Raw genomic sequence first — 17,493 nt, 5'->3', positions numbered from 1 at the left:
TTCCGGTCGCCGAGGCGGACATCCCGAAGACGGCGATCACCACACCATTCGGTATGTACGAATTCCCCTACATGTCGTTCGGTCTTCGCAACGCCGCCCAGACCTTTCAACGCTTCATCGACGAGGTGCTACGGGACTTGGACTTCTGCTACGCGTACATCGACGACATCCTGATAGCCTCCGAAACACCAGAACAACACCAACAGCACCTGGGAACCTTATTTGAACGCCTCCAATCCTACGGCCTCCTCATCAACCCACAGAAGTGCGTGTTCGGCCAGCCTGAGGTGGAGTTCCTGGGCTACCTGGTGTCCAAGGAGGGCACACGTCCATTGCCGAAAAAAGTCCAAGCCATCCTGGACTATCCAGCACCAACAACGGCGAAGCAACTCCGACAGTTCCTGGGTATGCTGAATTTCTACCGGAGATTCATACCCCGGACTGCACAGGACCAGGCACCACTCAACGAGCTCTTGGTGGGGAATATCAAGGGCAGAACTCCCATCAACTGGACTCCGGAAGCCCAGACGGCTTTCACCACCTGCAAGGCCAGACTAGCTGACGCAGCGCTCCTGGCTCACCCCAAGGCCGACGCCAACCTCGCGCTCATCTGTGACGCCTCCAACCACACCGTCGGTGCAGCATTGCAGCAACGAGTCAACGGGGACTGGGAACCATTGGCTTTCTTCTCGAAGAAGCTCAGTCCAGCACAAACAAAGTGGAGCGCATTCGACCGTGAGCTCCTGGCAATCTACCTCGCCATCAAACACTTCAGACACATGGTAGAGGCCAGGACCTTCACGATCTTCACGGACCACAAACCAATCACGTTCGCATTCCGGCAGAAGTTGGAAAAGGCTTCACCCAGACAGGCACGGCACCTGGATTTCATCGGGCAGTTCTCCACCGACATCCAACACGTGTCCGGCAAGGACAACGTCGTCGCGGACGCACTATCCCGCATCGACGCAGTTTCGTCACCATTGGACTACACCGCCCTGGCGTCATCACAGCAGGCCGATGACACAATGAAAACATACCTACGCTCAGGATCAGGCTTGCAACTCAAGCAAATCCAGATCCCAGGAGCAGGCGTAGCTGTCTTCTGCGACACGTCATCACCATCACCAAGACCATACCTGACACCTCCATACCGCCGAGCAGCCTTCAACATCATCCACAACCTGGCTCACCCTGGAGTCAAAGCCTCGGTCAAACTCGTGACTCAACGTTACGTTTGGCCGTCCGTGAAAGCAGACTGCCGCGAGTGGGCTCGCGCCTGCATCCAGTGCCAGCAGGCCAAAATCACCAGGCATGTCTCAGCGCCAGTGGGAGAATTCGCCCCACCATCTTCGAGGTTCGAGCACGTGCACATGGACCTGATCATCCTGTCCATCTCCGAGGGCTACCGATACTGCCTCACGTGCGTCGACAGATTCTCCAGGTGGCCGGAGGCATTTCCCCTGGAGGACCAGGAGGCACCCACAGTCGCTAGAGCCTTCTACGAGGGATGGATATGCCGCTTCGGAGTTCCCCTCCGCATCACCACAGACCAAGGTCGGCAATTCGAGTCGTACCTGTTCAAGCACCTCAATTACTTGGCAGGCACGACTCACCTGAGGACAACTGCCTATCACCCAGCAGCTAACGGCATGGTCGAGCGGTTTCATCGCCAACTCAAGGCAGCTATCAAGTGCCATGAGAACACCACGTGGACGGAGGTACTCCCTACGGTGCTCTTGGGGATCAGAGCGGCCTGGAAGGAAGACCTCCAGGCATCAGCAGCCGACCTGGCATACGGCGAGCCATTACGCCTACCTGGAGAGTTCCTGGCCCCCCGAGCTGTCAGTCACCAAGACGACCCAGCGGACTACGTCAAGGAACTTCGCCAGCACTTTGCCAACCTGCGCCCGGCTAAGGTCAACAGACACGGAGCTCACAAAACCTTTGTGTTCAAAGACCTAGCCACGGCAGAGCAAGTCTTCGTCCGCCATGACGCACCAAAAGGACCTCTCCAGATGCCGTATCAAGGTCCATACAGGGTCATCCGCCGCAGCGCCAAGACGTTCACCATCCACATCAGGGGCAAGGACGTGAACGTCTCCATCGACAGGTTGAAACCAGCGTATGTCATCGCTGACGATGAACCAGGTCTCCAACAAGCCACCCAGAATTTAGCAACACCCGAGCCGGAAGTACCAGAGCCACCACCACCACCACCAGCAACACCACCAACAACGCGCTCAGGAAGACGCGTCAGGTTCACCAACCACTACCAGGCAGGACAGTAGCATCATCATCGTGATCCAAATCACTGGCAGGGGGGTACTGTGGTGACAGTGTCGCCAGGACACCCCATCAACTCGATGGGAAATTCCCCAACCGAGTCTAGCCCCGGACCTGACCCTCGGAGGCTAATTACCCTCTCGACCATCATCAGTTTGGGGAACACCCCAAACCCTGGTCATCTACAGGCAATAAACCATTATTTAGAGACTGGGGAACTCCCCAGAACCGGCGCATTCCGAACCCTAAACCAGAGATCCAAAGGCGTTCCCTTTCCTACACTTTTCCTTTATAAGCCCACACTCTTCCCGATCTCTACACAGTCGTTCCTCTACCTTCCTCGGACACACTACTCCCGATCTACCCTGGACATACCACTCGCGGTATCCTGTAGAACTTGAGAATAAATATTTTGACCAACACACTGGCGTGAATCTATTTCAATCACCTGCTCAACCCCACAGAATAAATTCGGAAATATCAGAGAAGAGAATTTAAAAGTGTAGATGCGATATAGAAATTATCGTCGGTGTCGAGCTCTCGGGATTTATAAATTTGTATCGATATATACTAATTAAACGAGAGATTATTGATTAGAAAAACTAAACTCAGAAGAAAATTCCACAGAAATTCGTAATTTCCATAAATTAATTGGAAGTCATCAATTGTTTTTTTTTGTCAACTCTAGGACTCGAGAATTAATCATTTTCCATTGATTAATCATTTTTAAAGCCTCCAGTTTTATAAATTAATACCGCGAAAAGCAGTGCTTCGAATTTCAGGTAACGCCGGCTGAAATAACGAAGTGTTTTACCTCGTGTTTTACCTCCACTCGAGACCCAGTACCATTTCATCAGATTAATTAACCATATTATCAAATTACACCTCTCCACAACTTCGTCCTCTCTTTTCGCCACCACACCCCAAACTAAACCATAAAACGAGGGAAAATTTGTTGTTGGAGTGTCGGAAAATGAGAGGGGGGGGGCCTACCTTCTCTTCCAAACTTTCGTTTTTTCTTGCTGCCACTTCCGCTGGATGAACTCTTCGAGGAGCTCTTGTCCTTGCTCTTCCAACGTGTCAGCATGATTCCTCAACCGAGCGAATATTATCTCACGTGTACCAGTTCATATCGCCGATTTTTCTCCCTCAAAAGGTACCTTCTTATCGTCAAGTTTTCGCATTCACACGCATTTTAGTCACTGAAAGAATTGCACTTTGGAGAAATTTCCAAAGTTCACTATTCGATATTATTTTCAACACTTTGTTGCATTCACTCGACATTCACGACGAAAAAGCTCGAAGAACGGAACGAGAATTGGGTTTATTTTAGATCTCGATGTTGAGACGGAACAATAAATAAGCTACATGTCAAAAGCGCATCCCCTCCTAAAAAGTCAATAATCTTTTTTGAATATAAACAAAAAAAAAAAGGTTCCATTAAATTCCCGTTCAGCCACATGTCTCTATTTCATTCAATAATGTTACCCGCATTTTCGAAAAAAAATCCCGTCATCAATTTCGCTCGCCGTAAAAAATGGGGGTATTCATCCACTGCAATTGGCAGAATGCCCGTCGGCTAATTTGTCGACTATTGATTCGACAGTTTTCCGATATAAAAATGGTCACTCGTTCTCTCTATTATATGACTAACGAGATCATTGACACGTCTTGGTATTAGTTTCATTCACGTGGAGACGAAACATGATACCCGACGTGAAGCCCACTGTATCAAGTATGCTAACATTGAAATTGATCATTTGTCATTCGGGGAGATAAATAAGTTCGAGGTTAGAATAGTGCGGGTGTGAGTAGTAATTTTTGTCTACTGGTTACGATATTTTTCTTGAGTAAACGAAAAATCGCGTCTTGAAAGAGGAAAAAACAATGTCGAGGCTAACTGATGTATGATATGTAATATATTATGTTCTCATTACGCAAAAAAATATATAATCGCAGAGCGAGTTCCCCGGAAATTGCGGAGCAATTCAATTAATTAATTAATCGACTAATTACTCTGCGGGCTATTTGCTTCGAGAAAAGTATAAACAACGATAACTCGATGGTAATGGAAAATCGTAATCAGAACATAATGAAAATAATTAATTGATTGATGAAAAAAGTCAGGTTTCGCGATATCGAGAGGAGCTAAACGAATCGCGTGACGATGTGAATAATATATGTAATCGACCTATATTATGTTTTATGTATCAAGATAATTTTTCTTTTATTTTATATATTATTTCTTTGGAGGAAACCCATGTGGATATTTTTCAGCGCTGACTTCGGAGAATTTACTAAACGTGAGGGTAATTTTTGCTGAGTCAGTGCAGCTTCCCATTTATTCATGAATGTTTTCACTTAAAAATTCAGCAACATAAATAAAGTCCCTGATTTCTCAAGTGTCTCGCGATAAAATTCCCCAAAATTCGAAATTTTTACTCCGAAAATTTCCAAAAATTTTCTATCACTGAAAACTTCACTTTCCTCCTCACGTCCTTCACCACCGAAGGCAGATCACCTACCCTCCCGGTGAGTGTTCCTCCCCCAAAGACATTAATTATCCCATCCCCATCTGCATAATCCCCAAGCCGCCTCATCCTCCCAAAACCCAATTTTCCCCGTTGAAAAATTCCACTCCCCGAATACCTTCTTCCAAAAAAAAATTTGCCGCGATTTTTTCTAATTTTCACCCACAATTTCCCCCCGCGCATTTCGCCCACAACTTCGTCACATCATCGTAGCCGACCAGCCTCCAAAATAATACAACCAAGACGAAAAAAAAATCCACACGTCTATCCGTATTTTCACAAGTACTGCTGTCCCACCAAATTGTTCACCACCATGACTTACAACGGACCAGAAAAGCCCGAGAATAACTGTGAATCACTGCACAAAAGCTCTATGTAGCGCTATGGCGCAAGAGTGTTGCAAACTCACCCATTGCCGGCGTGTACCGGGTTGGCAGAGTCCCGGTTTATGACGTCACGGGAGTTGGGGATCGATCCCCGAACTCACTGTTACTCCCACTCCTGGGAGTTTGCCATCCCCTACACCCCTGGACCACCACCCCACCGCCCAGCCGCTGGGCGACACGATAGCCTTTTCTACTATACCATTTCAAAAACATACGATCAACGCATTAGCAATATTGGCCCAAGTTTTCTGACCGGAAGATATTGCCGGACGTAATAGCGCCTGTCAATAGACCATTCCAACTGCAATTTGCAGAAGCGGATTTTTTTTTTTTAATTTTTTAATTAAAAAATTGGAGAATTTTCTTAAGGGTCGCGTGAAAATCATCTGTTATTTGTGGCCATAATTCAAGAACAAGAACACACCCATAAAATAATTATCCGTCTACTGAAACAACCCTCGAGGCAACTTTATTGTTGACCTAGTGCTGAGAAGAAATTTCCTTCACTCTAGGCTCCATCTCTCGGAGTGCCGGAGGAGTAGTTCCTCGACCTCCGAGGATATTCACGGGGTCCAGAGATAAGACAGTAGAGTCCCAAATTTTCCTAATAATTTAAATAACAAACTCTCATGAGCTTGCAGGAAAAATTTTCTCCCAGAACACTCGTATCGTATTTTCTTATTTCCCATAAAAGCTGAAGAAATAAATGTCGACGGTAATGAATGTCGAATCACAATGAGGTGTAATTGAAAAGGAAAGAAACCCGAAGGAACAATTATCGAGACAATGCCCCTTTATATGTGGTCAACAACTACTCGCCGAGGAAGTACGTGGGTGTGAGTTATCTGTACCGAACGTCACGTGCAAGCATGCCATGGAGTTTCTGTAATGCAAGGCCACTCACCGAAGGTGAATGTGAGAGGAAAATTGCCGAAGAAAAGGCGAAAATAATGTGTGTTGAACTCGACTATGTGGCGTATTTGGTAACAGCATGAGATTCACAACCTCAAGTTCCTGGGTTTGAGTTCCGAGCCAACAAAATTCCAGACCAATTTTCCATCTCAATTTTCACCATAATATTTCCCCAAATATTTCAAAATATTTCGAAGCGAAAAAAAATCTCCAAGAAAAACTGCATTCTTTCCATTCCTTTTTACTCCGAAATTTTGACATTTACAATTAACAATCTCTCCTCAAATGATTGTCCCTCCTCAAATGTTAACCCCCCTTTAATAAACTTTTTTCATCGACAATAAATTTCATTACAACTTCTGACCCTCAACTTTAGAGTCTTAACTTCGAGTACTAACTTTCCGCTGAGAGAAGTCAATTTAGATTTTTATATAGAGAGAAAGATAAACTCACCGTTACGACGCTGGAGAATCCTCTGAACTTCTCCAGTTTCACTTCCACTCTCGCTCTCGCTCGCCCTCACCCATCTCCTCGGATTCTCCAAAACTTGAGCCCGTTGAGCTTCCATCCTCTGCTGTCTCCTATCTCTCATGCTGTTGGCTGCATTCGTCATGGCACTAACAGGCGTTGGTGGTAATGGTTTAGCATCAAACTCGGTTTCTGAAACCCCTTCAATTTGTTCCGGAAAATTTCCATAAATATCGTTGACACTTTTGTTGACATTATTCTGATTTTCCTCCTGAACCCTCGCAAATGCCAGATCAGTGGTGTCAGACGTTCTGTCCTCAGCCCTGTGTCTCCTAGTAGGTGGTTCAGGAGCCATTCCATGCTTCGTCGGCCAATTACCCGATCCAATCTCCGGCGAGTTCGACTGATTCGAGAAACTCACTCTTTTCGTCCCCATTGTACCGTAATCAACGGAACTATTCGAGTTACTTATCAAACTGCCACGTTTGAAGATCGGGGGAGGATTCTTTCGATCATCAGCCTCATCATAGATCGGTGGTGTTACTAATTTTGGAGATCGATCCACTCTGTACTCTCCAAATCCACCATCATCAGATCTGTCCGTAGTCTTCCTAGGTAGCTGCAAGCTCCGTCGTTCATCACCTCGAACGAAATGAGGCGATACACTCTTGGATCTCTGATTAACAAGTTCATTAGGATCCCGAAGGGCCTGCTGAGGTCTCACCACGAGGACCGGTTGATGCTGGCCTTTCTGTCCAACTATGGGGGGCTTAGACGTCAACTGCTGCTTGCGCTGAACCTTCGTCTGCCAGTACACTTGCTCCAGATGCTCTTGTCGTTGATCTATCCGCTGAGCCCTCGAAGCGGACCCTTTGGGATTGTCCTTAGTGATGGCTTTACCTTCTTCGAATTGACTCCTCTCATAAATTTTCTGCTGCTGCTCGTCATTCAGCTTCTTAAGTTGCTGCCAATAGATCGCTTCTCGAACTTCTGATTTTTCAGCTTTCAAATCTTGTTTGGGGATCGTCGGTGAATTGGTGGAGGTTCGCTGGGTCTCAAGTGCCTTCTGCTGCCAGTAGAATGCCTCCAGGTGCTGCAATGTTTGGTACTTCGATGGAGATAACTGTTTATTCGATTGCTGGTCATATATCGGTTCAGACACTTTCTGGCTGTAAATTGCCTGCTGCTTCTCATTCCGTTGGGCGTATATCTTCTCTCTATTCACCTCTCGTTTATCATAAATCTGTTCTTGATTCGCGATCTCCTGTCCACTGGCGTAGACCGGCTGCATCGATTTTTTTTCGATGTTCTGAGGCCCTGGAGACCTCACTCGAACCGTGAGAATCGATGGAGATTGACTCTTTCTGGAGATCATTTCAGTAGATGAACTATTGTCATCGTAGACCGCATAAGGCCGCTCATGAGGTGATGGACTGTGGTTTTTTTTCCTGAGATGCAGCGACTCAACATTCCCGGGAGGAGCACTTGGACTTCTCTGGACCGGTGGAATTATCTGCTGTGGGTTAGATTTTTCTGGTGAATTGGGGGCAGACGTACGACCTCTCTGATCAGGCGCTTCTTTCGTGGGGATCTTCGAGGGTTGATGAGAGAAATTCGCGGGTACAGTTCTAATCAGGAGAGCATCCATTGGCCCCTCTGGAGCTTTCGGTTGTCCAGGTGACGGACAAATTGTTCTCTGAGAAGATGCTCTTCCAGCGTAGATTGGCTCAGGCTTTCTGAGCCCTTTTCCCGGGCTGGTTTGACGGATTGCAGGGGATAGAGATCGTTGTGGTTCATCTCGAAAGGCCTGAGGAGGTTGATGCGAAATTTCTCGCAGATTCACCAATCGGCTTTCGTCGATTGGGTCTGTAACTTGCGGAGACTTTTGCCTAGGTGACAAAGACCGGTTTGGGGAATCAGCCATGATTACAGGTGATCCCCGGAACCTAGGGTCCATCTTGCTCGGCGACCTCTGATCATACATGGGATCTCTCTTTGGTGATGCTATCAAAATTTGATCGTTCGGATTAGCCTTTCTGGATGTCACCGGGGGCGTGGGAGTGGAAGCTTTCAATTGTGAAATAGTCGGTGACGTGATCCGTTTCCTCTCAGGGCTTTTCGTTTGAATGAGACCTCTGGGCGATGGAATGATTCCGGATATTAACGGAGTACCTGATCTGCTCTGATTATCGGACGTCTCTAATTTCTGATTATCTAACGTTGAAATGGTGAGTGGTGATGTGACTCTTCGCTCCACTGACGCAACGGAAGATGAAACTGAGAGTGATTTGTCCCTCTGACCAGGTGATTGCATCGGTGACGGGGGTATGGAGCAGGAGCTTGAGACGGGTGAAGGAAGACGAGAGGTTTGTTCCTTACTTCCAGACTCCGTAGCTTCCTCGACATTTGCTCGAAGCTTCGCGAGATTCGTGGATAATGGAATGTTCGGGGATGATCGCATGCATGTGACCTCCTGAGCTGTACTCAACTGAGTTGTACGAGGACTCACCGATAACGATCTAGGAGCTTCATCGTACAGATGATCAGCCGTTGAAATTCCCATACTCGATGATACGTCGTCCGCCATTAGGGTTTTCTCATGACCAGACTGATCCCGACTGAAACTCGTGTCTGGAGACATTTGACAGCTGCTCCTAGGTGAGTTCAGGTAATATTCACCACTTTTGGAGCTGCCCGGAGAGAATTCACTCTTCTGACTTGAGTTAGGGGTATAACTTGAATCAGCGTAGTCTCCGGATTTTTGACTTGAGTTCGGTGAGTACTTGGACGATCTCACAACATTGACAGCGATTTTCTCAGTGTTCTGGGACATCACAAACTGACGATTCAACTTCACCTGAGTCGATACTGGTGTCAGATTGAATCCGGAATCAATACTTTGATTTCTGTTCATCTCAATGCCCTCGATGTGATTTCCATTCTCATACAGCTCGGTTTGATTCGCGTAATTTTGATGACCGGAGTAATATCCTTCGCCGTGATAATTCATAACGGCTTGTTGTCTGTATGCCCCGTGTTTAAGGATCTCCTCGTGATTCTGATAATTCGAGAACTCAATTTTTTGGGGAATCGCTGGGAGAGGTCGATCAATGGGATGCACAGCACGTGGTCGAATGAGATAGCGTTCAGAGGGAGGAGCTGAAATTCTACCAGACGGTCCATGATTTCTGAAGAAACCAGCTGCAGATTCCTGAAGACTGTGTTTACGTTCTAAATTACATTTTCGATCGTCGTTCCTGATTTTTTGCTTCAGTTTTCTCATGTCTGGTGATCCACTTATGATATTCTGATCTATCCAACCATCTTCAGGTCCAATCGAGCTGATGGATGAGTTTGCCGCGTATAATCTAGGCGTCCTATGATCTTGATGCAGACTTCTCTCTTGAAGGAAATGATCTGGTGTACTTGTCGTTATTCCTGGATTTGGAAATAATTCTTGCTTAATTTCATTCAGCCTCTCCTCGATTATCGAACCATTCAAACTGGTGTCCAAATTTACGTTGTGCTTTATATCGTCATTTAGGTTCATGGTATCCGGACATCTCGTGTAGATTCCATTCTGCTGGTGCTGACTGAAGTGTCTCTCGTCACGTTTCTTTCGTTCTTTGTGGTCCTTCCGATGATCCTTTCGAGAATCTTTCGGGGAGAACAGGCCTGGCAACAGTCGACGGAGGCCGCTCTTCTTTTTCTTCTCCTCTTTGTGGCTAGAAGAGCAGGGCTCCATGATTATTTCCTTTATCAACTCAGCGTAACCGTCGTTTATTGACGTTTCGTCGCCCGTATCCTTCAGGAACTCGCAGCTGTTGTCCGTTATATGATTGCTTGCACTTTCTTTTAGCTCATGTTCGGGTTGATCGAAGCAAGAACTAATGCTACCTTCTACCTCTTCACGACCTGTTAATGACGACCCTTTCAAGCTACTGCCTTCTATCGTCTTCTCATCCTCATCATTAGATTCTTCTCTGATATCATCAACACCTTTAATTCTATCATCGAACCAAGAACTAGAGTCTATCGTGGTGAGAGTATTCTGACAATCTCGCGAATCATCTCGACATGCGTCAGTGTGAGATTGAGACTGTGAAATCCTCTCCTGGAGATTACTGCCCGAGCCACTGTCATGGGATGATACACTCCCAGCCTCCTCCACGTACGAGGACTTCGATGATTCTGATGAATTTCGATCCAATTGATTGTCCAAGAATTCTCCAGACCATCTCTTCTCTACTTCCAACACTTCTTTACTCCACTTGGGTTTCCCACATTTCGATGTCGAACCAGAGTAAGCTTCAGGTGTACTATCCGTACTTGAGGATGTCTGCTGTTTCTCCTCCTTCTGCAATTCCCTATTGCATTCTGTTTTGGTAACTTTCAATACTTGAAAATGAAATACCGGCAGCTTCTGCTCGTATGCTTCAGTGGTAGCCAAGTCGATCTTCACCAAATTTTCCCGGAGTCTTCCAATGTCAGACTGCGATACTACTGTATGCACGACAGTTGTTGAAGTAGTTGAAGTAGTAGAAGTCAATTTTTCCAAAGGACTTCCGGACGTTTTGGTAATTTCAAAAATCCCCTCGTTGGGAACAGTGATCCTCCCCAAATCCCCCACCAATTCCTGTTCAGTCTTGAGTTTAGTTGAAATGGTAGGTGTCACTTTGCATATCTTAGCAACAGTCGAATTTCCTAGATGTGTTGACGTTCCCAAACCCCGAAAATTTGGAAGTTGTCTAGGTGCCGCCTTTCGGAGTCCCTTCTCGGATCCTCCAAAATAATCCAAAGACGATTTATGAGGACGTGTCGTTGGTGAAATCCTGCCTGACCCTTTGCTGTCTTCTCTCTCGTCCTGGCTCCTTGTGACCACTTTTGAAGAGCTAGACTGTCTCGACCATAACTCCCCTACTTCCTTGTGGTCTTTATCCTTTGTCACTGCAGATTTATTCTCATCTTGGACGCTTTCTTCCTCTTCAGAAGCATCAATCGGCGGCCTCTCCATCTCTCAACCGATTATCCTTCAGCGAAGCCTGTAACAAGCGATGAATTTGGTGAAACACGATTCTGTAAAATTACCGGAGCGTACGTACTCCTATCAATATCGACTTTTGTCAAATGTGAAAAGCGGATGACAGAGATATGCCCATTGTTTTTTCGTCTGTTCCAATTCAGAAGGATTTGAAAAACGAGCATTTCATTTCTATCTGTTTCCGAGCATTGGAGAGAAAAAAAAAATGGATTCCGGTTCTTTTTATCAACCTCAAGACTACCTTATCGCTACGTATGACTTGCCTGTAGAAATGTAACATTCGTTCGCGTCACTGAACCGCACGGGTATTGGCTTTCATCTCACCCTGCGGTACTACGCTGAGCGAATTGAATGTACTCATTGCGCAAGCAATATTTCATCGAGGAATAACGTTGTACTATGAGAGGACATGAATATATTCTAATGCCTGTGACTATTGGGGTCGATGCTTGATCGCGATGCCATTTTGTTAACACTTACCAATTAATCTGATTAGAGGACTTAGCAGGCTTGTTCGCGGTCGGGATCGACGGATTAGAAAATATGAAAATAATCGTTCTCTCTCTGATTGTCGATTAAAGCTTTAGGTAGATTGAATTTAAATTGGCTAATGGATGATGTAGGAAGTTTGTGAAGTTTGGATCGTGAAATCTCACGATCTTCAGTGAAAGGTCATACGAAATCGTGAAAATTTTTTTAATCATTAAAATTGAATTAAAAATCATTAGGGCCTGATAGCAACTTGCCAGGGGGAATACCAGGTGGAGGTCAGTTACGATAGATTGCAGACCAACCCTCGGCGGGTGCTCATCCCCCCTGACTTACCCTACTGGAATATCAGTCCGTAATTTCCGAAGAATCCCCTTTACCGAGCGCTGATAAATTCTGCAAAATTGTGAATTCCACGGACACTTCACTCACAATCAATCCTTTCATTCCAACACTTCTTTCATTATGCAACTTCAGGCCCAAAACTATTGGTAAATAAATGGGATGATTTAATATATTGTTAGATTAATCAATTAATTATAATGGCATGATATAATTAATTCTGTTATTGTGTTGAGGTAATTTTTGATTTTGTATAAGAATAAATCACGATTTTTAATGAATACTAAACTACTGGAGACACTCGGTGTGGCCAAAGTCTCGTTGCGAACTGTGGACGAATGTCCCGTGAATGCCAGACAGAGACGTCTCAGAGAAGTGGGAAAATTGCACCGGGTGGAGCGAGAGCAACATGTACGAATGCTGTAGGTAAGCGAGTGTGAATGCAACAACTAAATGTTGAGACTTTCAGTCGCCGCAAGTTTTGATTGTAGGCGAGAGGCGGTGTCTCTGGAAATATACTGATAACACTTACATACAGGTACTCGCCTCTATTGATATGGGCCTTATCGGAATTATAAATACTTGTTTGCAAGATTTTTTCCAATTTATTTTTTGGGAATATTTTTGTTGTGAGAAAATATCCTCAACGCGGAAAATTCTTTGAAATCATAATTAAACATTTCAAAATTAGGTGATTTTCGGTGAGTCAATGAGAAATAAGCGTGACATACTTCCAAGACAGCGATAGTTATCGATTTTTAATGAATGTTTTTTTTTAATAGTTACAATAGGAGAGCTCTACTGTGTGTCACGCGAGACCGCAAATTTCCTATTTTAGAAATTTTCTATAATCGAGGCACGCTCTATGCATAACTTTTGCGAGTCTGTGAATTTTGCTTATCGGTAGAACGTGTTGAACTAGTGGTGAAAAAATCAGGTTTCCATGAGTCAGGGATAAGTGATGAATTCTGGGAAATTGATAAAACTCCAGTGCTTCGATCCAAAATATTATCAGATAATGAGAAAATGAATTTTTATAGGAACAGAAGCACGAAATTGTCACCTAATTTTTCCTGAAGAAATTTTCTGGCCAAATAATTTCCACTGATTAAATCAAACTGCCTCCAATAGCCAAACGGTAATTAATCATCTCATTAGATTATTATTAACGAGTCTGGAGATTTGATGTTGATTATTCGTAATTTTTATTCACCTCAGACTTCAATGAAACCGATCTCGTAAAAAACCACAGAAAAAAAAATAGGAAAAACTGTTTTTATATTATGTTTCAATATCTGTCGAGCGCGTGGCTTACATTGATGTATTCGAGATAAAACTGTCAAATCGTCGATGACACGAATCGATAAGTGGTACTCCCACCCCCGCCGGCGGCTCCTACTACCGTCGATAATGTAGAAATCAGGCTTAGGTGGATCAATTTACTACGATTGAAAGATTGCATTCGCTGAATTGAATTGAACTTCCATGTACTCTCTTCAATGCGAACGCATGTAACACTTCAATCAAGTTTTTTCTGCTCTCCCCTTCGCCAATTTGCGGTGGAGAATTTTTATTGAATTAGTTGGACTCAATGTTTATCGTTCCGAAGGGAACCTATGGGACCGACCTAATAAAATTAAATATTTTTAATGAGAAGCCCATACTCTTTCCGTATAAATAAATTATCCACAATAAAAAAAAAAAAATTTGCACTTGTGTTAAAATTTCCAATTCGTCAGAACAAAAATATTGGCCCGTCCACCTTCACATTTTAGAAATATTGCTGTTTCTAGAACACTACTAATTACGAGATGGATAGAAACTATAGACCCTCGTCTCTATACCTTTTGCAAACAACAGGAACACCAGACTAATGCATAGAAGTGTACCCCCCACGTTAGGACACTGACATTTGACCCAGTCTTTGGCGTTAAACAAAAACGAGAGTGTTACTTCCAAGGTAGTTAATAAAATATAGTACCAAGTACTTGTCTATTCAGAATTTACAGTTGTATACCGTCAGCTTATCCCACCACGTGTCACTTGACAGTTAACCAATACCTTCACGATTTTTATTTCAAGAATAAAAGGCTTTTGATGCGAGACGGAGAGACGAGCTTTTATTCGCATAGCTCGACGAGCATTCATTAGAGTCAGTCAATTAAAGTATTTATGGCGTAGCCGGAAAATATACGAAAAAGTGAAAAAATTGATAATTTTTGGTGAATATGGGGTTCGCAATTTTTCAAAATGACGATCAAGATCTGTCTAGATCTGTCTAGCCTAGAAGAATGGTCTCAATAAAAATAATTGCTAAAATTCTCACTTATGCGTGAGCTTAAATGAGACGCGGTAATTTTAGTATTTTTCCTCCATTACCGGGCATTGATAACGTAGACAACATGATAGAATTATTAATTGCCTATTCAAGCTCATTTAAAAGGGACCAGTTTAGAAACTACACTACTGATTTTCACTGGGAAATATTCAGAAACATTTTTTGATTAATAAGATCATTAGAAATTTGGTTAAATTTTTACGCAATTTTTCGGTTTCACGCAATTGATATTATTGAGAGTCCTTGGTATGTGCGGACAAAAATTACCAGTCTGTCCATACCTGTTTATTAGTCCATGTCAGTATTTTATAGTTTTTCTCAGAACAGCACCGGAGTATTTACAATAATTTTAATAAACAGAACCAGAGAAGGAAAAGAAGAAAATGAGTGAGTGGGCCTTTTATGGACTGGGTCCAGAGTGTAAAAACTTTGGTCACTAAGGGTTAGTTGCTCTGGAGACATCATAAGATAAATATATACCTTCTGTATGCGATAATAAAGAATTAAAGATAATAACCAAATCGTTTTGATATTATTTAGAAAATCCCTGTCCATAATCCAATAGATACAATTTCCGTCTTACAGCGCAATTAATTTTTATCCGAGACGAGCAATTTTCATAGACTTTAGGAATATCCGAGGTACATTCTGCGAGGCGACTGCCCCGTGCACGGCTGACTGCCCCTGATCGGGTGTTTTCAACCTAGTGCTATGACCGCTCGAGCGAAAATCTAGGCACGGCCGTCTGGACGCACATCCCGGAGTGACTTGATACGGTTTTTATTATGAAAATCACCTAAGGGTGAACCAGGGTGAGACATCCATTAGCGTTGATCCTATCCTATGAAAATCAGTCGACGAAAGACTGAAATTAATTGGTGGACATGAAAATGGACAACTCACTTGACAGAGAACGACCCGGACCTCGCCTGGACAAAGGCACTTGGTGTTTATTGCCGATTTCTTTTTATGTGAAAGGCGAAACGTGGAACTTTCGGGCCATATTTCGGGAAAGCCGATGGCAGGCCGTAATTCTTGTGAAGTCCCAGAGTGAAAAATCCCATTCTGGGTGGGAACAGATGGTAGATAGGTCAGGGGAGGAGATGGAGTGATGCCAGAGAGAGAGAGAGAGAGGAAAAATGGCTGGCGGACAAAGCGAACCTGCGGTATGGATCTTTTGGCATTCTCCGGGGACAAGCTGTCGGGGTCGCGTGGTTGTAAATTTTCTATCTCTCTCCCTCACTTTTTCCTGAATAGGGGATCAGGTATTTTGCGAATAGAGGATGGGCCAGGGGTCAATGGACAACCGCTCGTACGAACCCCTGGTGCACTTGCTGGACCTCCGAAATACAAGGAAATAGGGGACTTTATGGAGGACACGATTGTCAATTCAAGGTTGTCAATAACCTTCACTTACAGTTTATATATTTTTATTGAATGTTATTGAAATTTTTTTACACCAGGAACAGCCCAAAAAGATCTCTAAAAATGCGAAAATCTTCCGAAGAACAACGACCCAATGCTATTGGAACGACAATAGTTTTCCAGTTTCTGGTGTCATTATCGGACAATTGAATGTAAATTGTCACAGATATCGCAACTAAATTAATTAAATCGAACGATCGGGACGCGCTGTCATAATAACCCGTCGTAAAAATGATTCATAAGATAATTGCGAGAGTATTCTGGGGCCTTGACACTAATCCAAGCGCCTCTACATGAATGAATATGAGATTAAACCAAAAAGTCAATGAAAATCGACTACTTATTCACGTTAAATTCCCCTCCGCTTTTCTATTTTCGTGGAGCACTGTGGGCATATGCCTGCGAAGGGATATGATGTATTTTTGGTCATGGGGTTCCCCACACTTAGCCCCAGACGCCCATGCACACGCGCCAACATGACCTGACATGCTCAATCCCATGAACCGTATGTCCGTATCTGCATGTAAACAATCGCTTGAATATTTACAATTTCGTGACAAAAATAGCGCAACTTGAAATGGATTGATTTTTCCGTTTTATAAATAAATATATCAGACCCCGACATTTTTGAATCCACTCATTTTGTGATTTTGTAAAGCAACAAATTCAATTGGCCGAATTCAATTTTACTTCTCAGTACATACTCGAGAGAATATGGAGGCAAAATGCCCTTGCACAGTGATAATAACAACTATGCATGTTGCGAACGATTGACCGGAAGGCGCGAGAAGGGGAGAGGAAGAAAAAAAATGAGAAATAAAAATGCTGTTGGACCGAAACTGGCCCCTGACAGTGCGGGGAACTGGTTTTATGGCGACGCATACACCGAATGTTGAGACGATCAGAGTTGTTGGAAAATTTAAGTTTAAAATTGCATGAATAAACCCGAGTTAAGTCGTTGAATTTAACGAGAAGAAATAATTTTGAAAAGTCAACAAAAAAATTCATTATTGTTGGTCACGTATTGACCATCGGCCCTTTTCCTTGGCTATTCTCGGTTTGTTGAGTCAAGTTTTTTCTTCCAATATTTTTTTAAACACCGGCTCTCTTTTTTTTTTTTAATTATTATCGATTTTCAATGTGCCTCGAAAATTCAATGAACAACTACATCGAAAATTGATGATCAAAAATAGGAAAAAGCGCTGCTGATTTATTTATAGTCACTTGAATGGTTATAATTGTGAAAAAATTCCCTCAAAAATTTGCTAAGAAATG

General features: G+C 43.8%; 1 protein-coding gene across 17 annotated transcripts in view; it reads right to left on the bottom strand.

Moving 5' to 3' along the window:
- The window catches only part of LOC135168377 (uncharacterized), a 78,860-nt gene that overhangs the window by 58,939 nt on the left and 2,428 nt on the right, over window positions 1-17,493 (bottom strand). For 14 of the 17 annotated variants that reach the window (XM_064132490.1, XM_064132492.1, XM_064132491.1 and 11 more), the window contains exon 2: window positions 6,569-11,625. In XM_064132490.1, the coding sequence (XP_063988560.1) occupies window positions 6,569-11,597 (5,029 nt within the window). In that variant the 5' untranslated portion in view covers window positions 11,598-11,625. Of the gene's footprint in view, window positions 1-6,568; window positions 11,626-12,449; window positions 12,918-13,518; window positions 13,645-13,668; window positions 13,797-17,493 lie in introns of those variants that run through there. The other 3 variants (XM_064132478.1, XM_064132476.1, XM_064132475.1) reach the window with 3 other exon arrangements.

The sequence above is a fragment of the Diachasmimorpha longicaudata genome, chromosome 13 (genome assembly GCF_034640455.1).
Source record: "Diachasmimorpha longicaudata isolate KC_UGA_2023 chromosome 13, iyDiaLong2, whole genome shotgun sequence".
Lineage (NCBI taxonomy): Eukaryota > Metazoa > Arthropoda > Insecta > Hymenoptera > Braconidae > Diachasmimorpha > Diachasmimorpha longicaudata.
Note: the sequence above shows the minus strand (reverse complement) of the source record. Positions and strands in the feature narration are given on the sequence as shown.